At 42.1% G+C, this 24,340-nt stretch overlaps 1 protein-coding gene across 3 annotated transcripts in view; it reads left to right on the top strand.

Moving 5' to 3' along the window:
- cd2ap (CD2-associated protein) overlaps nt 1-24,340 on the top strand; it is a 78,991-nt gene that overhangs the window by 1,665 nt on the left and 52,986 nt on the right. For 2 of the 3 annotated variants that reach the window (XM_014144592.3, XM_014144589.3), the window contains exon 2: nt 17,960-18,120. In XM_014144592.3, coding sequence (XP_014000067.1) covers nt 17,960-18,120 — 161 coding nt within the window. The remainder of the gene's footprint in view (nt 1-17,959; nt 18,121-24,340) is intronic. The other variant, XM_014144591.3, reaches the window with a different exon arrangement.

The raw sequence follows: 24,340 nt of genomic DNA, 5'->3' as shown, positions 1-24,340 counted from the left end.
GAATTTGTATTTACAAATCAGCTTGCAAGGTTGCTAGCCTGCTAAAGTTAGCCCTACTATCCTGTTAATGTTACAGTAACCAATTGCTATCAACACCTAGCTTACAGCTACATTAAAGTAAACCGACATTTTGGAAATGCATAACGCCATCAAACAAATTTTCAAATAATGTGGCCGATAAATTTGTTCATATGGCTGAAGGCTAAAAACAGCCAATATCTTGTTTCTACAATGTGTTTTAGTTTGAAAGAATCAATTTTTTGTTTACACCACCCATTAACACCAACCATTCACAATAAAACCTTTATCAACAAAAAACAGCAAAATACCCAAAATTATGGGGGAAAAATAAGTATGCCTAAAACATTTATTTAAAATAACCAAAAAATACAAATTCAGAAAAACCGTCCAAGAATGTTCTTAATGTTCTGGTCTTATAAGGATTTTGGAGTTATTGAAAGGGTTGAAATTGAAGAAGTGTCCAAGTAGGCTTGGTGCAAAGTTCTCAGATACATTTTGGAGTATTCACAACTGCAACTTGAAAGTGTAGGCAACGCTCTTCAGGTAAGACTCCAGCTGTTTAGTCGTGGTGTACTTCTGAACCAGTGACTTCAGATCCTTCTGTTGCTTGCGGTGGAATGTCAGCAAGTTGCTGCTCCATTTTCATTTCACCTCTGATGCTGTCGTTGCAATGCCTCAATGAACTTTCAAATGGTGGGGTGGATAGCGCCAAGTAAATGTTATGTCAGCCCTCCACTCCGTTGTTGGTCTTTGCCAAGTCTTGCAGCCAGCATCGTAGCAGTTTTATAATTCTGAAACTATAAAAAAGAGAAGCAAATTAGCAACTGTATTATTGGCCTTGGGCATGCTGTCATTAAGAATAATAAAGCCATTGTTATGGTAAACAAGACACATCTTTTGGTAAGATTGGCTTTCTTCCAATGCATCTGACCTTCTCACCTACCCATGTTGCCTGAAAGTATGTTAGGTGCTCCTCCAGTTGATGTTCCGGATGCTGAAAGAACCGGGTATCCAGCATAACTTGGAGATAAAACTCATTGGCCTATGATATTGATTGTGTTTAAGACATGGGTCTTTAGTTTTATCTTGTCATTTTTGGTATTAAAAAATATGATTGTAATTTGACATTAAAAAAGAAATAATTATTTCACATTTATTTAACCAGATAGGCTAGTTGAGAACAAGTTCTCATTTACAACTGCGACCTGGCCAAGATAAAGCATAGCAATTCGACACATACAACAACAGAGTTACACATGGAATAAACAAACATACAATCAATAATACAGTAGAAAAATCTATATACAGCATGTGCAAATGAGGTAGGATAAGAGAGGTAAGGCAATAATGAAGACATTATGTAGAATTACAGGAAATTATTTTAGAAAACTTTAAAAAAAATTCAGACCCGCAAATAGGATCCCTGTCAGCCCATGGTCGTCCTATATTAAATGGACTTATTAGACTGTTAAAATGTTGGAGGAAAGGCAGGTATTTTATATTAACATTGGATTTCTGTAGCTCTAATTTCATAGTTTTTGTTAGTAGGCCTACCCATGTCTCTCCTCACTCAGAATGCCTGCTCACTGATGTCAGTACCAAAGCTGATAATTGTGACTTGATTAAATTGTAATGATGTGAATAATAATAAGGATGGTGAGAGCCCAGTATAGCCTAACCCTTTAATCATAGGCTATTGTTACCTTGTTTCTAAAATCACAATGGTTCCATTTCTATAGTCATACAACAGATCATTTTTTTAATTGAAACTTTCAAATGTTGACCTTTTACCAGAATTTATTTTCTCGCATGAAATGGTCTATTTTTATAACTGATCAAATTTGTTATGCTATAGCCTATAGATAATATTTTGCCCATATGAACACATTTTATTTTAGGCCATATAAAGGACAGCTATGCATTATTTTAATGAAAAGAATCAAACAGATGCAACATTGTTTCACATTCTTTAATAAAAGACTTATAAACAGAAACAGCCAATAAGCTATACAGCTGGCTTCAGTTTCCCCGCCAAATAGGCCTACAAGGAAACTCGACATAACTTGATGACGTTGAGTGCACAAGGGGGGTCTGTACGCTGCGTAGTACCTTCCACAAAAAGTTTTGCTCTACAAAGACACATAAGCGGAACACAACAAAAAAAATCCAGCTAATATGAAGTAGAGAGAGCGGAGACTTACCGATTTTGATGGCTGAGTTTAGCTACCAAAGTCAAAGAAGAGCCAAAGAGAGGCATTCGGAGGGAGAGTCAGCTAGCTAATCCAATAGCAATATAGTGAAGTAAATCCACATTGAATTTACACTCATGTTGTACTGGTAGATCGGTAGGAAATATAGGTTGCAGGGTTCACATTCACGCTTGGCACAGCACCTGGTTTGTCAGTCTCATTCCGAATCCTGCCTTCCACTGGTTATACTAAGCCATCGGAGTCCTCCGGGGTGAAATGAGCACCTTGTACAGTAGACGTGCGCACGGTTCCCATACTCCAATCTGCTCACTTCAACTGGACAAACCGTTCCAATTTCAAAGCTTGCTTATCGTTTTTGGGCCACAAATGAGTCGTCCTTGTGGGTATTACCTCACTAGCTACAAATGACAGAGAACTACTACAACTCGCTCGTTCGACTAACACTACCAAACGTAGGAACATTTTTGCAGTTTCTTGCTCAAATGTATATGGTTTCTTCTTTGTGGATGTATAGTTGAAGTCGAAAGTTCACATACGCTTAGGTTGGAGTCATTAAAACTGGTTTTTCAACCACTCCACAAATTTATTGTTAACAAACTATAGTTTTGGCAAGTCGGTTAGGACACCTACTTTGTGCATGACACAAGTAATTTTTCCAACAATTGTTTACAGACAGATTATTTAACTTATAATTTACAGTATTACAATTCCAGTGGGTCAGAAGTTTACATACACTAAGTTGACTGTGCCTTTTAAAACAGCTTGGAAAATTCTGGTTCTGATAGGCTAATTAACATCATTTGAGTCAATTGGAGGTGTACCTGTGGATGTATTTCAAGGCCTACCTTCAAACTCAGTGCCTCTTTGCTTGACATCATGGTAAAATCTAAAGAAACTAGCCAAGACATCAGAAGAAAAATTGTAGACCTCCACAAGTCTGGTCCATCCTTGGGAGCAATTTCCAAACGCCTGAAGGTACCACGTTCATCTGTACAAACAATAGTACGCAAGTATAAACACCATGGGACCACGCAGCTGTCACACCGCTCAGGAAGGAGACATGTTCTGTCTCCTAGAGATTAGTGTACTTTGGTGCAAATCAATCCCAGAACAACAGCAAAGGACCTTGTGAAGATGCTGGAAGAACAGGTACAAAAGTCTTTATTTCCACAGTAAAACAAGTCCTATATCGACATAACCTGAAAGGTCGCTCAGCAAGGAAGAGGCCACTGCTCCAAAACCTGATGAAACAAAAATAGAACTGTTTGGCCATAATGACAATCATTATGTTTGGAGGAAAAAGGGGGAGGCTTGCAAGCTGAAGAACACCATCCCAACCATGAATCACGGGGGTGGCAGCATCATGTTGTGGGGGTGCTTTGCTGCAGGAGGGACTGGTGCACTTCACAAAATAGATGGCATTATGAGGAAGGAAAATTATGTGGATATATTGAAGCAACATCTCAAGACATCAGTCAGGAAGTTAAAGCTTGGTTGCAAATGGGTCTTCCAAATGGACAAAGACCCCAAGCATACTTCCAAAGTTGTGGCAAAATGGCATAAGGACAACAAAGTCAAGTACTGGAGTGGCCATCACAAAGCCCAGGCCTCAATCCTATAGAAAATTTGTGGGCAGAACTGAAAAAGCGTGTGCGAGCAAGGAGGCCTACAAACCTGACTCAGTCACACCAGCTCTGTCAGGAGGAATGGGCCAAATTTCACCCAACTTATTGTGGGAAGCTTGTGGAAGGCTACCCAAAACATTTGACCCAAGTTAAACAATTTAAAGGCAATACTACCAAATACTAATTGAGTGTATGTGAACTTCTGACCCCATGGGAATGTGATGAAAGAAATTAAAAGCTGAAATAAATCGTTCTCTCTGCTAATATTCTGACATTTCACATTCTTAAAATAAAGTGGTGATGCTAACTGACCGAAGACAGGGAATTTTTTACTAGGATTACATGTCAGGAATTGTGAGAAACTGAGTTTAAGTGTATTTGGCTACGGTGTATGTAAACTTCCGACTCCAACTGTACATAGTAGCTCAGTAGCACCAACATTTGGTTTGGAATGTAATTATATGCTAGATTGGCTAGTAGCTAACTTTAGTCAGTTGGAATTCAACGGAACAAAAATATAAACGCAATATTTAAACTGTTGGTCACATTTTTCATGCACTGAAATAAAAGATCCCAGAAATTTTCCATTTGCACAAATATCTTTTTGATCTATAATTTGTGTACATCCTTGTTAATGAGGATTTCTCCTTTGCTAAGATAATCCATCCACCTGACAGGTGTAGCATATCAAGAAGCTGATTAAGCGGCATGATCATTACACAGGTGTGCCGTGTGCTAGGGACAACAAAAGGCCACTCTAAAATGTGCAGTTTTGTCACACTACCTATGTCTTCCCAGTCATGTGTTATCCATAGATTAGGGCCTAATTAATTTCAATTGATTGATTTCCTTATGAACTGTAACTCAACAATCTTTGAAATTGTTGCATTTTATATATTTGTTCAGTATAGTTTGGTAGCATTGGTTCTCCATATGACGTTGTGAAATAGCGACATTGTACGTGTGGGTGCCCCCGAGAATCAAACCCACAACCCTGGTGGTGCAAGCACCATACTCTACCTACTGAGCCATACAGGCATTGTAGGTAGTTCCGAAGATATCCAGAAATCAATTAATAAGTATTTAAAAACACTAAAATATAACTATGTTTTTAGTTCGTGACTACAACTAGGTCTTTGATCACACTGTGTTTTTACTTTGAGTAAAAACACATCGCTTCTTACCCTTTAAGCCTTTAGGTGTAGGTAACCTCATACCTAGTGCAAAGTCAAAGTATCAGGCCTCCCACTTTAACTTTACTATTTAACTACCACATGCACACATCAGAAGCTTTTCTGATCAGTGGGAAAGTATGAAGTTATGAGTTTTCCTCTCTGCTGATATGGTGGATAGCAGTTAGTCAGTCAATGTGTGTGTGCATACTGTGTGAGCGTGTACTACGTTCTAGAGGAGCCTGGGTAGAGCTGCTCAGAATGCGGCTGGCAGGCAGGTCGCCTTCGTGGCCTTGACTGTTTCTCCCTCTCAGATTTAATACATCACACTGTCACTGGGTTACGTAAGCCACACATTGAAACAGAGCCCGACCAGGAAGCACTGTAGTGAGGGAAACAATCATCTGGATCTGGAGGTCTTTTCTATCCAGCTGTCTCTGGCTCAGCCTTGAGAAAATGTCCTTGAGTAATTTCACTTCTACACTAGGCCAGGGTAGGCCCTGGGGCAGTTGTACATTCTGTCTCAAGCAGCATGTCAATTCTAAATTGAAACTCTAAAGGACAAAAATATATAGGAAGGATACAGTGTGTCAGACTAGCTTGACTGGACGTGGAAGTATGTGTGCACACGCACCTATTTGTGTAAACACAATGGTCTGACTCAAAATGGGCTGGATGAGGCTAAAGTTGGTAAAGGTGCCAATGTTTAGGCCTAGGTATTGGCTAGATAGTAATGAGACTAGATCATTGTCTGGATCTCTACACTTCTCTTTTATTAGGTGATAAAATCAGAGCACGTTGAGAGCTTCAAGTTCCATGGTGTCCCCATCACTAAGGATCTATCATGGTCCAAACACACCACCACAGTCGTCAAGAGGGGACGACAATGCCTGTTGGAGACTGAAAGATTTGGCAAGGGCCCTCAGATCCTCAAAGTTCCACAGCTGCACCATCGAGAGCATCTTGACTGGCTTCATCACCACTTGGTATGGCAACTGCTTGTCATCCGACCACAAGGCACTACAGAGGGTAGTGCGTACGGCCCAGTACATCACTGGGGCTGAGCTCCCTGCCATCCAGGACCTCTATACCAGGCGATGTCAAGAGGAAGGCCCTCAAAATTGTCCGACTTTAGCCACAGACAGTTCTCTCTGGTACCTTATTCTAAAATGGATGAAATAATATCCCATAACCACAAAGCAAAAAAAGGTTTTTAGACATTTTAGCCAATGTAAAACTTTTTTTTTTTACTGTGAAATACCACATTTAGACCTTTCACTCAGTACTTTGTTGAAGTACTGAGTAAAGCGATTACAGCCTCGAGTCTTCTTGGGTATGACACTACAAGCTTGGCACACCTGTATTTCCTCTCAAGCTCTGTCAGGTTGGATGGGGAGCGTCACTGCACAGCTAATTTCAGGTCTCCAGATATGTTCGATCGGGTTCAAGTCCTGGCTCTGGCTGGGCCACTCAAGGACATTGAGACTCCTGCAGTCTCTTGGCTGTGTGTTTAGAGTCATTGTCCTGTTGGAAGGTGAACCTTTGCCCCCAGTCTGAGGTCCTGAGAGCTCTGGAGCAGGTTTTCATCAAGGATCTTTCTGTACTTTGCTCTGTTATTCTTTCCCTCGATCCTGCCTAGTCTTCCAGTACCTGCTGCTGAAAAACATCCACACAGCAAGATGCTGCCACCACCATGCTTCACCATAGGGATGCTATTTGCCAGGTGATGAATGGTGCCTGGTTTCCTCCAGACGTGACGCTTGGCATTCAGGCCAGAGGTCAAGCTTGGTTTCATTAGGCCAGAGAATCTTGTTTCTCATGGTCAGAGTCCTTTAGGTGCCTTTTGGAAAACTCCAAGCGGGCTGTCATGTGCCTTTTTACTGAGTGCCTTCCGTCTGGTCACTCTACCATAAGGACCTGATTGGTGGATCGCTACAGAGATGGTTGTCCTTCTGGAAGGTTCTCCCATCTCCACAGAGGAACTCTGGAGCTCTGTCGGTGACCATAAGGTAACAAAATGTGGAAAAGTCTAGGGGTCTAAATACTATCAGAATGCGCTGTATACAGCTATTTTATTTTCTACTCCCTATATATGTTATTTTTACTCTTTATTTTTTTGTTATTCACAGTGTCACTTTCATTTCATGTTATTTTTTATTGGACCCGTAAGCCAGCATTTCACTGTTAGTCTACACCTGTTGTATACGAAGCATGTGACAGTTAAAATTGTATTTGATTGTACCTACTTTTTCCATTACAATGATTTCAGCCCCCTTGGTAATGCGTGTCTTTGTATTTCAAAAACGGCCCTCTCTTGAAAGCAAACGCAGTCTTCATGAACTGGGCCCCATTCTGCTGTGTTGGCCACTGGCAGACGCATCATAAAAGAAGCTTCTCAATCAGTATTACTGGACAGCAACTCAACATTGGGATTGGTCCAGGGGGAAAAAACTCTTGTCACTAGCAATCAATTGACTCTGAAATTACAGGTCATGGCATTCGCCTAGCCTACAGCATCCACCAATGACCCAGCCTGCATGGCTGGCTGTCTTGGATTATATTTTTTCCCCCCATTGTCTGATAAACATCTCCTTTCTCAAATAGCACTTTTTTTTTAAACATTTTCACAGGCTAGTTCCCAAGACATACACAGACAGACAAGCAGAGAGAACTGGAGGATATTGAGCAATGGGAGAGGGAGAATCTCTAAGTGCCTCCCTTATGAAACACTGCTGTGGAACGAATCCCAAAGCTTTTGATCATCTCTATTGCTGACTCTCCCCTAAGTGTTGTTGTGACACAGTGTGTTTCTGTTGCCAAAGGGCCTGAGTGAGTTACTGAGCCCAGTCTCTCCCCCTAGTCTCCACTTCATTTAGCATATAGCCTAGCCCTACCCTCCCTATTATGTTAGTTAGAGCTAGTCCTATACTTGCCAATATTGGTGACTCACAAGAATGTGTACACTTACTTGGGGTTATTAATAGCGTTGTATGTTGAGTTGTCTTGGAATGTTCTCTGAGTTTAAGGCTTTCCCCCACCCCCTTCTACTTACAGAGAAACAAACCTGTGTTTATTTGGTGACCTTGTATGGAACAGAATGCTTCAGGCTTGACTTTCAGAATGTGTTGTTTTGGTTTTATAGTGGGGCCCTTGGAATCAACACCCAGTTGTTGCAAATGGTGTAGACTACATTCAGCCTAACTGAAGCAAATCAATGCTTTACGTGGCATGCCTTATTATTGTGCAAATGTGTGTGAAAGCAACTGAAATGTTTAATCAAAAAAACGTTTCAGTCATCTTTGTATCCATAGATAGGCTATATGATGCTAGTAGTATTCAAGATTGTTCCTCTTTCACTTCAAGTAGGGCTATCACTTCACTTTCAACTGGTGTGCTCTTAGGTCAGTTTGTTACAAGGCCACCACCTGTGTGTGTGTGTGTGTGTGTGTGTGTCGCCTGCCTGTCTCCCCCTGAGCGTTAGAGGAGGCTGATTAGAGAGTGGAAGCCATGGTCCTGTTCTAATGACACAGTAATCTAGCGGCAGATATGTCTCTCATAAACTCAACCCAACATGAAAGCCTTCTCTGCTTTAAGTCTGTCAGGCCCTCTTCGTTAGGCATTTTAACTAGCCTTCTGCAGGACTGACTTTCCATCAAAAACACAAGTACCATACACTGTAGGATAAAGAACATTTTAAGACATGTTTGTGTTGACAACCGTTGGTTAGCGAGGCAAGGCAGGCTATGTGACCACAGCCTCAGTCATCTGAATCATGGCAGCTCATCATCCAGTTGACAAAACACTATTTATTTAAAGCCATGCTTTCAGCCATTTGTCTCAATATAATTTATGTCTATAATGATGGCCACTTCAGCAGAAAAGCCTATTGGTAATTTGGAGCACAGTCAGTCGAAGCCTTTCCCCTGCTGATCCTCAGTGAGCGCGGACCAATAGCCATCCTCATGGTACTGTATGTGTTCTGACTAAGGCATTGTCAGCCTGGCAGCCCCGCTGACCTAAATCCTCAATACTATGCCATTTAATGCACAGGCAGGCAGACAGGCCAGCAACAGGAAAGCATAGCACAACACTGAATGGATATCTGAATCACAAATGAATCTAAGGGTTGTCATGTGTAGCCTGTGTGTCTGTGAGGGATGCTGGCATGCTCACACGACTTGTGAGTGTTTGTGAAAATATCACTTTCCAATGTTGCGGTTGGTTTGGTACTTGGCCTGGCTGTTGGCGGTTCATTGGTTTTGTACTTTGGTAGAACCAGGCTTGGAGCAGTGGGAGTAGTCGACAGGACATTGGTTGCATGGCCTCAGGCTACATTGGGACTCTACTGTACTGAATCCCCCCCATCCTGTCTGTTCAACAACATGGGCTGCTCTCACTACTATTGTGTCTTGGCATCATAGTATTGATTGTTGTGATCTCTCCCTGTATGCATTTGTCTACAGTGTTTCTTCCGGTCTTGGACGTGCCAGTGGTGTTATTTCATTAATCAGCGGACCCACTTTGTTCCGGTAGCACGCAGTGCACAGCTAGTCTGGACCTCTCTCTCACTGTGAGCATATGCTTTAAATCCAGCTGTGTGTGTGCTGTCTGCGCCCTAGGCCTACAGCAACTAAGATGTTTTGAGCAGGTTGAAATATTCCATATTGTTTTTAAAGTAGACCTAAGCGACTAGGCTCCTGGACCCGTTTTTTCAGCCCAGGTCTCCTTCAAAATTAGAGGTCGACCGATTAATCGGAATGGCCGATTTTAATTAGGGCCGAGTTCAAGTTTTCATAACAATCGGTAATTGGTATTTTTGGCCACCGATTAGCCAAATTATTTATTTATATATATATATATATATATATATATATGTATGTATGTATGTATGTGTATTTTTTTCTTTTTTTTCTTTTACACCTTTATTTAACTAGGCAAGTCAGATTAAGAACACATTCTTATTTTCAATGATGGCCTAGGAACTGGGGTTAACTGCCTTGTTCAGGGGGGATTCGGGGATTTGTTTTTGCAACCTTCCGGTTACTAGTCCAACGCTCTAACCACCTGCCTTACATTGCACTCCACGAGGAGCCTGCGTGGCAGGCTGACTACCTGTTACGCGAGGGCAGCAAGAAGCCAAGGTAAGTTGCTAGCTAGCATTAAACTTATCTTTTAAAAAAACGATCAATCTTAACATAATCACTAGTTAACTACACATGGTTGATGATATTATGTCCTGCGTTGCATATAATCGATGCGGTGCCTGTTAATTTCTCATTGAATCACAGCCTACTTCGACAAACGTGTGTTGATTTAACAAGCGCATTTGCGAAAAAAGCACTGTCATTGCACCAATGTACCTAACCATAAACATATTTAGACTTAGGGATGCCACCCGTTAGATAAAATATGGAACGGTTCCGTATTTCACTGAATGAAAAAACAAGATGATAGTTTCCGGATTCGACCATATTAATGACCTAAGGCTCGTATTTCTGTGTGTTTTATTATATTATAATTAAGTCTATGATTTGATAGAGCAGTCTGACTGAGCGGTGGTAGGCACCAGCAGGCTCGTAAGCATTTATTCAAACAGTACTTTCGTGTGTTTTTCCAGCAGCTCTTCGCTGTGCTTCAAGCATTGCGCTGTTTATGACTTCAAGCCTATCAACTATAATTTAATATAATTTGTGGAACGTTATAACAGGAATCTATTCCAAAAACTTTGTAAATAACAAGGTTGCCAAAAAACAATGCATACAAAGTTGTATAGCGGCAGAATAAGATACCGGGTAGGGAGTGGTCTATTTCATTGCGTTTTTCACTCATCACATTTATTCCGAAAAATGTCTATGGACAAACATTAAGAATAAGCTACGTGGTGAGTTGATGCCTATTCGGCAGCTAGTTAGCTAGGTTTGTATGCGTTGCTACGTTGTATGCGTTGTTGGTTGGCAACCTTTTACTTTACGTTTTTTGGAACAGATTCCTGTTGGAACATTCCACAAATTATACCCACCCCTTCAAGCCTATCAACTCCCAAGATTAGGCTGGTGTAACCGATGTGAAATGGCTGGCTAGTTAGCAGGGTGCGCGCTAATAGCGTTTCAAATGTCACTCGCTCTGAGACTTGGAGTGGTTGTTCCCCTTGCTCTGCATGGGTAACACTGCTTCGAGGGTGGCTATTGTCGATGTGTTCCTGGTTTGAGCCCAGGTAGGCGCGAGGAGAGGGACGGAAGCTATACTGTTACACTGGCAATACTAAAGTGCTTATAAGAACATCCAATAGTCAAAGGTATATGAAATACAAATCGTATAGAGAGAAATAGTCCTATAATTCCTATAATAACTACAACCTAAAACATCTTACCTGGGAATATTGAAGACTCATGTTAAAAGGAACCACCAGCATTCATATGTTCCCATGTTCTGAGCAAGGCACTTAAACGTTAGCTTTCTTACATAGCACACATTGCACTTTTACTTTCTTCTCCAACACTTTGTTTTGCATTATTTAAACCAAATTGAGCATGTTTCATTATTTATTTGAGGCTAAATTGATTTTATTTTTGTATTATATTAAGTTAAAATAAGTGTTCATTCAGTATTGTTGTAATTGTCATTATTATAAATAAATATTAATAAATCGACTGATTAATCGGCAGCGGCTTTTTTGGTCCTCCAATAATCGGTATTGGCGTTGAAAAATCATAATCGGTCAACCTCTACTTCAAATCTCATAAAAGAGAACTGGAAGGAAGCTTCACCCACTGGTCAACATGGCACCTGAATGGAGTATTCAGAAAGCCCCCAACCTACTGTACTGGAATAGATGGCCTAGCTGTTGTTACAACAACCAATGTGCTGTGATGTGTTTAAGAAGGGATTTCATCCCGAGGAAAAACCAAGAGGGCTTTCTTTGTCTCATTACTCTGGTAGAAAAAGAACAAGAGTCAACCCAGGACGATCTAAGACAAAACAGAGATTTAGCCTAGACCCTTTTATAGGTCAATGAGGACGCCTTTGGTGAAGGACACTTGGAGGCAAAACACGGTGGTATGAAAGCAGCTTGTGTCCCCATTCGGTGGATCTCCCATCTACCCACCATTACCCACCACTTATCTATATCAGCAGTGGTGTAGCCTACATTGAGAAGGCTCAGCAGGCCATGAAGCTGGGTCCAGACCAGCAGTCTGTCTGCAGGGCATTGTTTACCACTGGCCACAGTCAGACGGTATCTCATCCTGTTGTTATATGGACAGAAATTAGGGGGGCCTCCATAAATGTGTTGTGTTGTGGTGAAGCGCAGTGCTTACAGAGATTAGCGTAAGGAGAAGTAAATAGCCTTATCTGTCGTGCCTGGGCAAATGATGGACGCTGGGGGAATTGATGGCTGCTCGCCCGTGGCATGGATCATTTAAGGAGTGAGGGCTCTCTCTCTGTCAGTGAAGTAGCAGAGTGTCCTTGCCAGGCCTGAGTGAGGATGAGGATCTGAGTGTCTGGTGGCAGCCTAAGGAAAAGAGGCTGTTGCCTGGCTACCCAAACTCCTTGCTCCAGCCAAACGCTACGCCACGCCCACAGTAGAGGTCGACCAATTAATCGGAATGGCCGATTTAATTAGGGCCGATTTCAGGTTTTTATAACAATCGGTAATGGGTATTTTTGGACACCGATTTGCCGAATTTTTATTCATAAAAAAAAAAATGTATTATCATTTTTAAATATACACCTTTATTTAACTAGGCAAGTCAGATTAAAAACACATTCTTATTTTCAATGACGGCCTAGGAACGGGGGTTAACTGCCTTGTTCAGGGGCAGAACAACAGATTTTTACCTTGTCACCTCAGGGATTTGTTTTTGCAACCTTCTGGTTACTAGTCCAACGCTCTAACCACCTGCCTTACATTGCACTCCACGAGGAGCCTGCGTGGCAGGCTGACTACCTGTTACGCGAGGGCAGCAAGAAGCCAAGGTAAGTTGCTAGCTAGCATTAAACTTATCTTTTAAAAAATCAATCTTAACATAATCAATCGATCAATCTTAACATAATCACTAGTTAAACTAGTAACATCATCAACCATGTGTAGATATCTAGCGTGTCCTGCGTTGCATATAATCGATGCGGTGCCTGTTAATTTCTCATCAAATCACAGCCTACTTCGACAAACGGGTGATGATTTAACAAGCGCATTTGCGAAAAAAGCACTGTCGTTGCACCAATGTACCTAACCATAAACATCAATGCCTTTCTTTAAAATCAATACACAAGTATATATTTTTAAACCTGCATATTTAGTTAATATTGCCTGCTAACATGAATTTCTTATAACTAGGGAAGTGACGTTGTGTCACTTCTCTTGCGTTCCGTGCAAGCAGTCAGGGTATATACAGCAGTTTGGGCCGCCTGGCTCATTGCGAACTGTGTGAAGTCCATTTATTCCTAACAAAGGCCGTAGTTAATTTGCCAGAATTGTACATAATTATGACATAACATTGAAGGTTGTGCAATGTAACAGGAATATTTAGACTTAAGGGATGCCACCCGTTGGATAAAATACGGAACGGTTCCTTATTTCACTGAAATAATAAACGTTTCGTTTTCGAAATGATCGTTTCCGGATTCGACCATATTAATGACCTAAGGCTCGTATTTCTGTGTTATTATGTTATAATTAAGTCTATGATTTGATAGAGCAGTCTAACTTAGCGATGGTAGGCAGCAGCAGGCTCGTAAGCATTCATTCAAACAGCACCTTTGTGCGTTTGCCAGCAGCTCTTCGCAATTCTTCAAGCATTGCGCTGTTTATGACTTCAACCCCCGAGATTAGGCTGGTGTAACCAATGTGAAATGGCTAGCTAGTTAGCGGGGTGCGCGCTAATAGCGTTTCAAACGTCACTCGCGCTGAGACTTGGGAGTGGTTGTTCCCCTTGCTCTACATGGGTAACGCTGCTTCGAGGGTGGCTGTTGTCGACGTGTTCCTGGTTCGAGCCCAGGTAGGAGCGAGGAGAGGGACGGAAGCTATACTGTTACACTGGCAATACTAAAGTGCCTGTAAGAACATCCAATAGTCAAAGGTATATGAAATACAAATCGTATAGAGAGAAATATTCCTATAATAACTATAACCTAAAACTTCTTACCTGAGAATATTGAAGACTCATGTTAAAAGGAACCACCAGCTTTCATATGTTCTGAGCAAGGAACTTAAACGTTAGCTTTTTTACATGGCACATATTGCACTTTTACTTTCTTCTCCAATACTTTGTTTTTGCATTATTTAAACCAAATTGAACATGTTTCATTATTTTTTTGAGGCTAAATTGATAGTATTTATGTATTATATTAAGTTAAAATAAGTGTTCATTCAGTATTGTTGTAATTGTCATTATTACAAATAAATGACCCCAAAAAAATCGGCCGATTTTAATTGGTATCTGCTTTTTTTTGGTCCTCCAATAATCGGTATGGGCGTTGAAAAATCATAATCGGTCGACCTCTAGCCCACAGACGTTAGTTTCTTCTCCGCAAGGAGTCTGGATCTGAGTACCACCCCTACGATTTCTAGAATGGATTGGTTAGAGATGATCCATTCGCTGAGTAACACCCTTCCATTTTGACGTCACCACAAACTACTTCAACAATGGCAGTCTCAGACTGAACTATGTAGCAAACAGAGCAACGGAAGAATTCAGTTTGAGTGGTCAGGCAAAAGAGGCTGAGGGATCTTTCTGGCAGTCGTTCCCACAGACTGGTCCCAGTCCAGCCTGGCGTTTTTCAAGTCATAATTGTTGAGGGTTTGGATCCGGGTAGGGAAATCTTGGATCTGCGATTAGGGTTCATTTCTCCCTGGCGCAGGCCCAGACAGCTGGGCCAACACTGAGGAGGAAAGAGGAGCAGAGCCACAGAGCAAGCCTCTGCAGCAGTAAGCTTGGTTGGTGTGTGTGTGCTGCTGCCCAGTGTGTGTGGTTTAGTGCTAAACTACGCCTCAGCTGGCACCAAGGCTCAGCAAAGACGTTGCCAGCTACACTGCTGTGTGTGCGCGTGCATATTCGCACAGCCTTTCGCGACTGTGTGCACCATTGACTCATTGATGTGCGTGTGTGCTGGAATGGTGTTTCTTTGTTCTTCTGGTTCTGCTTGTCTGTGTTGTCTAATGGTCCCATGTGTGTTGGCTAGGTTAGCACAACACCGCTCCTCCTGACTGACTAACATGGCACGCTGGATGCTCATTGGGCTACAAACTGTTGCGTAGTCCTATATTTATAGAAGCGGCCTGCCCTGACTAGCCAGCTGTTCCTCCTCCTCCACATCATCATGGCCTCCGACACTGAGAGGGCAGGACACATCAGACAGCACAGCAGTGGCTGACTGGGCTAACACACTAGCTATCATTCTAATGCTAACAGTAGTGGGCCAGATGACAGAATAGGGTCACAGGAGAGGATTTCACTCTGAGTTAACAGCTCTTGTTTATGATGGAGAACAGATAGTTTGGTCCCATTGATCCAGACGTTGTCCTCTGAGAGGAAGCAATAGTAGGCTGTTATGAGATTCTCATCGGTCTCTTATACAAATCATTTGTAAGATTTTCATCTGTAGCACTACTACTTTATATTTTCTCAACTTCCATTTATAGGATTTCACCTCTGTTTATTGTAGGATTTTAGTCAGAGTTTAAACACATCTTTCAATTGGCTCTTTTCTCCGATAGTTTAAGACTAAGTCTAACAATCTCTCTGACTGTAACCTTATTTCCTTTGTTTCCACAAGGAGACTGGCTAGTACACTGTACTGCACTTTATCGCTGTAGCTTGCTTATCTCCCACATCGCTATGTAAATAACCGTGGTCAACAGAGATTGCGTCTGTGTGTGAGCGAACAACCAATCAGATTGGTTTCAGGCGTGTGAATGACTGAGTCGCTAGATATAGCCTATTCCCAGGGCACTGTAGACAAAATGACATGGCAAGGATCTACAAGTCTGTCATCTAGCAGATGACTGTCTTCTCTTTCCCAAGGCTTGTTTTGGTGTGCTGTGGTCGGCTAACGATGATTACTGGATGGAAAAGTGGCAGACAGTCTAAAGGCCGGTTACTCATTTTGAGAGCGTGGTCAATGTATTGACTGAGCTTCACTGAGTCACATGGTGTTCTTGTCTAGACTGGATTGGTTTAGCAGAAAGTAGCAGATGCCTAAAGAGTTCATATCATAGTAGGCTATGTGGTTTGATACATCCCTGTTTTCCCAAAAATGTGCTTTTCTTTGTTGACCCTCCTAAATGCAAAAACATTCTTCATCCGCAACATGTTCAAGCATGCAGGGATGATCGGCGTCAATATTGAGTGAAGAGCTAGGATGATCAATTGCAATCATGAGTTGCGTGCAGTGATGCCCCCATATAGGCTAGCTGTTGCAAGGCTTAAATCTTAACCTCCGGCGGGACACACTGCCAACAGCCAGTGAAATAGCAGGGCGCCAAATTTAAAACAACATTAATCTCATAATTCAAATTTCTCAAACATACAACTATTTTACACCATTTTAAAGATGAACTTCTTGTTAATCCAACCACATTGTCCGATTTCAAAAAGGCTTTATGGAGAAAGCATAGCATTAGATTATGTTAGGACAGCACCTAGACAAGAAAAACCACACAGCTATTTTTCCAAGCAAGGAGAGGCGTCACAAAAACCAGAAATACAGCTAAAATTAATCACTAACCTTTGATCTTCATCAGATGGCACTCATAGGACTTCATGTTACATAATACATGTATGTTTTGCTCGATAAAGTTCATATTTATATACAAAAACCCCATTTTACATTGGCGTGTAATGTTCAGAAATGTTTTGTCTCCAAAACTTCCGATGAATGAGCACATCAATTTACAGAAATACTCATCATAAACGTTGATAAAATATTAAACTGTTATTCAAAGAATTATAGATAGACTTCTTCTTAATGCAACCGCTGTGTCAGATATCAAAAACTTTACAGCAAAAGCACACTTTGCAATTTGAGTACAGCGTTCGACGCGAAACCAAACCCGTCATTTTGTGGAGTCAACAAAACTCAGAAATAATATTATAAATATTCACTTACCTTTGATCTTCGTCGGAATGCACTCCCAGGAATCCCAGTTCCCCAATAAATGTACATTTGTTTCGATAAAGTCCATATACATGTCCAAATACCTCCTTTTTGTTCGGTCGAGTACTCCAAATGCACTGTGCTCACGCATTAAGTTCAGACAAAGTCAAAAAAGTTATTACAGTTCGTAGAAGCATGTCAAACAATGTATAGAATCAATCTTTAGGATGTTTTTTTATCACAAATCTTCCATAATATTCCAACCGGACAAGACCTTTGTCTTCAAAAAAGAAAAGGAACACAGCTAACTCTCATGTGAGCGTGACACTGGGCTCATGTCATTTTCTCATCTACTTCCAGGAGCTCTTATTCTCTCCCCTATTCACAGTAGAAGCATGAAACAACGTTCTAAAGACTGTTGACATCTAGTGGAAGCCTTCGGAAGTGCAAAATTAACCCTAAGTTGCTGTATAGGCAATCACTTGAAAAACCACAGATTTCCACACTTCCTGGTTGGATTTTTCTCAGGTTTTTGCCTGCCATATGAGTTCTGTTATACTCACAGACATCATTCAAACAGTTTTAGAAACTTCAGTGTTTTCTATCCAAATCTACTAATAATATGCATATCCTACCTTCTGAGCCTGAGTAGCAGGCAGTTTACTATGGGCACGCCTTTCATCCAGACGTCAAAATACTGCCCCCAAGCCTAGAGAAGTTAAGAACGGCATCAGGACTGTCTGGCCTCTACATGTCAATACAATGTGTCTTGCAATCTCTATTGTTCTAATGGTAAGTCTTTCCATCGCTCTCTCTCCCCCTCCCTCCATCTCTCCAGTAGAGGTTGTGGTGGAGTATGAGTACGAAGCCCTCCATGAAGATGAGCTGACCCTGAGGCTGGGAGAAGTGATCAGGAACGTACGCAGGATCGAGGAAGAGGGATGGATGGAGGGAGACCTCAACGGGAAGAGAGGACTCTTCCCTGACAACTTTGTCAAGGTGAGCAGAGCCTCCCCCTGTTTAGACAATATTATGAGAATTCCGGTTGACAGGTACAGTAACGAAAAGGCCCATATAGGATTCAAGCTGACAACTCTGGTGTTGCAACATGAACCATGTTCCCGGTTTTAACAAACAATCATGACTGCTGGTTGCAGACTTGGGACTCGTAAACCCTGGTGCACCAGGAAATCTCGCATTTCAGTTGAAGACATGTACACAATTCTCTTTCTAATGTACCATGAAATGGAGTTGTCATGGTACTCATTGCAACTTTTACATTAAGCTAGTTTTTACCATCGAGGACCACTCAAGTGTTTTAATTAATACCTTTAACCCTTTGCTCTCGTGGGATTTGGCCGATATGGATAGGGCTAAATTGAAATGTTTCTTACAGAATAAATATGTATAGCCTATGCATAACCATGGTAGCAATTGAAAAGGGAACAGTTAGGCGATTATGGAAACATTATTAGACCAAAGGTGAGGACACAACAGTTCACTTGACACAACACTGAATCCAAACGTTACTGTTGATTTTATGTACATTTTACATTTACTGTACATTTTTGCCGCATTTGTTGATAACGAAATCTGAAAATAATCTGAATACATTCAGTACCATGATGAGAGTATTCCTGAAAAAGGTGGGGTAGGTGCAACATAAGACAAAAAAATGACAAGGGGTTGAGTGAGAGGACTAACTGTTCTCTCCAAGTGGCCACACACCTCTCCAAAGTGTGCACAGTTCCTAAGTCATTTCAATGCACTTTTATGACTGAAAGAAGAGTCTTCAACCAAAAGGTGCTTTTTTACATGTATTTTTTGCTCCTAGCTGTGCCGTTGAGGAATTCGAGCAAGCACACTTGTTTTGTTTGGAACACAACCCAGCATCCCGCCATCACACAATTACCGTTTACACAATCCCAAAAATTTCAATTTTGTCAAACGCTGTATGGGTCAGGTGGGCATCATTTGAAAGCCTGCTCTATTGCCAACATGACTAGCTAAGTTATAAAATACAATATTACAGTGTTAGGCTTTAACAATGCAATTCAGGGAAACAGATAATCATTTTGGTGCATGTAGAAAGGAGTCATGAGTGCATTCAGGTCTGTGATATACAGGCTCATTCTGTTCAGAACAACCCATGGTCTGAAATGACACCATGTCATCTTGTAACTGTACATCAAACATAGTGATTATAAACATTGACACTGTATAATTTTATTTTATTGTTATTTAACCAGTTAGGCTAGTTGAGAACAAGTTCTCATTTGCAACTGCGACCTGGCCAAGATAAAGCATAGCAATTCGACACATACAACAACACAGAGTTACACATGGAATAAACAAAACATACACTCAATAATACAGTAGAACAAAAGAAAACAAAAAGTCTATATACAATGAGTCTAAATGAGGTAAGTTAAGGCAGTAAATAGGTCATGGTGGCGAAGTAATTACAATATAACAATTAAACATGGGAATGGTAGATGTGCAGAAGATGAATGTGCAAGTAGAGATACTGGGGTGCAAAGGAGCAAGATAAATAAATAAATTCAGTATGGGGATGAGGTAGGTAGATAGATGGGCTATGTACAGGTACAGTGATCTGTGAGCTGCTCTGACAGCTGGTGCTTAAAGCAAGTGAGGGAGATATGAGTCTCCAGCTTCAGAGATTTTTGCAGTTCGTTCCAGTCATTGGCAGCAGAGAACTGGAAGATGGATGACCAAAGGAGGAATTGGCTTTTTTGAGATATGCCTGCTGAAGCGCGTGCTACGAGTGGGTGCTGCTATGGTGACCAGTGAGCTGAGATAAGGCGGGGCTTCACCTTTACCTTTAGCAGAGACTTGTAGATAACCTGTAGCCAGTGGGTTTGGCGACGAGTATGAAGCGAGGGCCAACCAACGAGAGTGTACAGGTCGCAATGGTGGGTAGTGTATGGGGCTTTGGTGACAAAACGGATGGCACTGTGATAGACTGCATCCAGTTTGTTGAGTAGAGTGTTGGAGGCTATTTTATAGATGACATCACCAAACGCCGAGGATCGGTAGGCTGGTCAGTTTTACGAGGGTATGTTTGGCAGCATGAGTGAAGGATGCTTTGTTGCAATATAGAACGCTGATTCTAGATTTAATTTTGGATTGGAGATGCTTAATGTGAGTCTGTAAGGAGAGTTTACAGTCTAACCAGACACCTAGGTATTTGTAGTTGTCCACGTATACTAAGTCAGAGCTGTCCAGAGTAGTGATGCTGGACGGGCGAGCAGGTGCGGGCAGTGATCGATTTGAATAGCATGCATTTAGTTTGGAGGTTAGTTAAGTGTCCAAAGAGGGGCCAGAAGTATACAGAATGGTGGCGTCTGTGTAGAGGTGGATCAGAGAATCACCAGCAGCAAGAGCAACATCATTGATGTATACAGAGAAGAGAGTCGGCCCGAGAATTGAACCCTGTGGCACACCCATAGACTGCCAGAGGTCCGGACAACACGCCCTCCGATTTGACACACTGAACTCTCAGAGAAGTAGTTGGTAAACCAGGCGAGACAATCATTTGAGAAACCAAGGCTTTTGAGTCTGCCACTAAGAATGTGGTTATTGACAGAGTCAAAAGCCTTTGCCAGGTCGATGAATACGGCTGCACAGTAATGTCTCTTATCGATGGCGGTTATGATGTCGTTTAGGACCTTGAGCGTGGCTGAGGTGCACCCATGACCAGCTCTGAAACCAGATTGCATAGCAGAGAAGGTACGGTGGGATTCGAAATGGTCGGTAATCTGTTTGTTAACTTGGCTTTTGAAGACCTTAGAAAGACAGGGTAGGATAGATATAGGTCTGTAGCAGTTTGGGTCTAGAGTGTCGCCCCCTTTGAAGAGGGGGATGACCGCGGCAGCTTTCCAATCTTTGGGAATCTCAGACGATACGAAAGAGAGGTTGAACAGGCTAGTAATAGGGGTTGCAACAATTTAGGCAGAAAATTTTAGAAAGAGAGGGTCCAGATTGTCTAGCCCGGCTGATTTGTATGGGTCCAGATTTTGCAGCTCTTTCAGAACATCAGCTATCTGGATTTGGGTGAAGGAGAAATGGTGGGGGCTTTGGCGGGTTGCTGTGGAGGGTGCCGGGCAGTTGACCGGGGTAGGGGTAGCCAGGTGGAAAGCATGGCCAGCCATGGAGAAATGCTTATTGAAATTCTCAATTATAGTGGATTTATCGGTGGTAAGCGTTTCCTAGCCTCAGAGCAGTGGGCAGCTGGGAGGAGGTGCTCTTATTCTCCAAAGACTTTACAGTGTCCCAGAACTTTTTTGAGTTAGTACTACAGGATGCTGTTTGAAAAAGCTAGCCTTAGCTTCTCTAACTGCCTGTGTATAGTTGTTCCTAACTTCCCTGAAAAGTTGCATATCACGGGGGCTATTCGATGCTAATGCAGAACGCCACAGGATGTTTTTGTGCTGGTCAAGGGCAGACAGGTCTGGAGTGAACCAAGGACTATATCTATTCCTAGTTCTACATTTTTTGAGTGGGGCATGCTTATTTAAGATGGTGAGGGAGGCACTTTTAAAGAGTAGCCAGGCATCATCTACTGACGGGATGAGGTCAATGTCAGTCCAGGATACCCCGGCCGGTCGATTAGAAAGGCCTGCTCGCAGAAGTGTTTTAGGGAGCGTTTGACAGTGATTAGGGGTGGTCGTTTGGTCGCAGACCCATTACTGATGCAGGCAATGACGCAGTGATCACTGAGATCTTGTTTGAAAACAGCAGAGGTGTATTTGGAGGGCGAGTTAGTTAGGATGACATCTATGAGGGTGCCCGTGTTTATGGATTTGGGGTTGTACCTGGTAGGTTCATTGATAATTTGTGTGAGATTGAGGGCATCAAGCTTAGATTGTAGGATGGCCGGGGTGTTAAGTATGTCCCAGTTTAGGTCACCTAGTAGCACGAGCTCAGGAGATAGATGGGGGGCAATCAATTCACATATGGTATCGAGGGCACAGCTGGGGGCAGAGGGAGGTCTATAGCAAGCGGCAACGGTGAGAGACTTGTTTCTGGAAAGGTGCATTTTTTGAAGTAGAAGCTCGAATTGTTTGGTTACAGACTTGAATAGTAATACAGAACTCTGCAGGCTATCTTTGCATTAGATTGCAACGCCGCCCCCTTTGGCAGTTCTATCTTGGCGGAAATGTGTTATAGTTAGCGATGGAGATTTCAGGGTTTTTGGTGGTTTTCCTAAGCCAGGATTCAGACACGGCTAAGCCATCCGGATTGGCAGAGTGTGCTAAAGCAGTGAGTAAAACAAACTTAGGGAGTAGGCTTCTAATGTTAACATGCATGAAACCAAGGCTTTTACGGTTACAGAAGTCAACAAATGAGAGCACCTGGGGAGTGAGAGTGGAGCTAGGCACTGCAGGACCTGGATTAACCTCCACATCACCAGAGGAACAGAGGAGAAGTAGGATAAGGGTACGGCATGAGTTTCATGATATGGAAATTTGAAGTGCACATTTGGTGTTTTGGCTTGCTTGTATGACATCAAAGCAGTATTTATTATAATTCTCAGTGCCTCATCTTTCAAAATAGATTGAGTCCTCTTAATTTTCAGCATTTCTCTCACTCAGACAACAAAACATTTGCAAAAATTGCCCAATTACTGTGAGGGCTGGGGGCAACTTCTTGTTGCACGCGGTGCTCAAGTTCAGAACGGCTGTCAGTCAAAACCCATACAGCGCTGTGAACCGCAGACCCAGAGCTCTGATGTCATTTATAGCATGTTACTGTACAGCCACTGTGTTCCAATTTGGGCATTTATCAGTGCCTTAATCTGCTATTTTCAACCCATACACGGGTACGAGTGTAAATGACTACGTATGTGCTCTGTGCGATCCTCTGGGAATACATTGTACATCTTTTATGTTTAAAAAAAAAAATGTTTTAATCATTTCTATTAAAGTTTTGTGATGAAGTCACAGAGAGCGGCTGCTCGACCCTCTTCCCTCCCTCCTGACTGTAATCCAGAGTAGTGAGATGGATAGTTCACTAAGGAGTTTGTTTGGCCCTCCAAGGAGAAAAGGGATGGAACTCCTTTCCTCAATATGTGATTGTTCTCAGTTTGTTGGAAATAGTGGCCAATTATGCAATAAAAGTTAGGTATTTTCTGTATCTGCTACATTTGCTGTTTGTTCAGCTTCAACACATTGTTATACAAGTCAGCAGTAAACTCTATAAGGTGTTATTGTTCTAAGAATGGCCGTCAGTTTCTCTTGGGACAGTGCTTCGAGTCGGCCATAGGAGGATGTCTCTCTTTCTCTCTCCTCTTTCAGCAGTCTGGCTCCTCCCAAGGTCTCTCAACTCCTTGCCCCCGGCCGTCTCTCTTGGCTTGCTTTCCTTTTAATTTTTTTAAATGGATTGAATGAATGCATTGAAATAGTTTTATAATTTATAATTCAGGAGTTGCTTGAGTCAGGACACTGGTTGAGTCGGGAAGCTGGTCTCCAGTTGGCACAGGAATATAGACTCGCTGACCTGAGTGAGAGAAGCAACACACAAACACACACAGCGTTGCTGTCTGTCTCCTCTGCTGTGGAAATGCCCAGTCAGCATGTGTAAATCAGGAAGCGGATGGAGTGGGGTCAGTCTCAGGCTAGCCCTCTCACCCATACTGGTTTATCCCTTCACTGGCAGGACATGGGCAGAGCCAGGGAGTGTGAGGAGTGGACAGAGCCAACGGCCTAGCCCTGTAATACTTCACATACCCCAATCATATGTGAGTGGGACTTTGCTGACGTTGGCTGCTTCCCCCTCTAGACACACAGTTAAACTCTTGATATGGATAGACTTTGTAGGGCCCTTCCTGTCAAATCTGCAATGCGGAGAACGTGAATGAAATCAGAGTCCAGACATTAAAACGGAATTCAACAATTATTTAAAAAATGTATCGCACTCAGTAGGGAATCAACTAAATGTATTGAACATGTTTTAATTTGCCCAAGTTTATCATAAGACATGAACAGAATGCATCAGTGATTCGTGTTTCCTGCAACTTTCTGAAGAGGCAATGAGAATTCCCCCGTCTGTGTCGGTATTTTGTGGTGCGCGCTACCACTTTGTGTAGCCGTTAGCGTTGATGCTTATGAAAAATCTCCTGGTAACATTCTCAATTAACTACAAAGTAGCCTATTCATACCTGGCAGAATGATATGATTATTTGCATCAATCCAGTAGG

The sequence above is a fragment of the Salmo salar genome, chromosome 15 (genome assembly GCF_965601325.2).
Source record: "Salmo salar chromosome 15, fSalSal1, whole genome shotgun sequence".
In the NCBI taxonomy this organism is placed as follows: domain Eukaryota; kingdom Metazoa; phylum Chordata; class Actinopteri; order Salmoniformes; family Salmonidae; genus Salmo; species Salmo salar.
The sequence above is the reverse complement of the archived record's forward strand: the minus strand, read 5'-3'. Positions and strand labels throughout refer to the sequence as shown.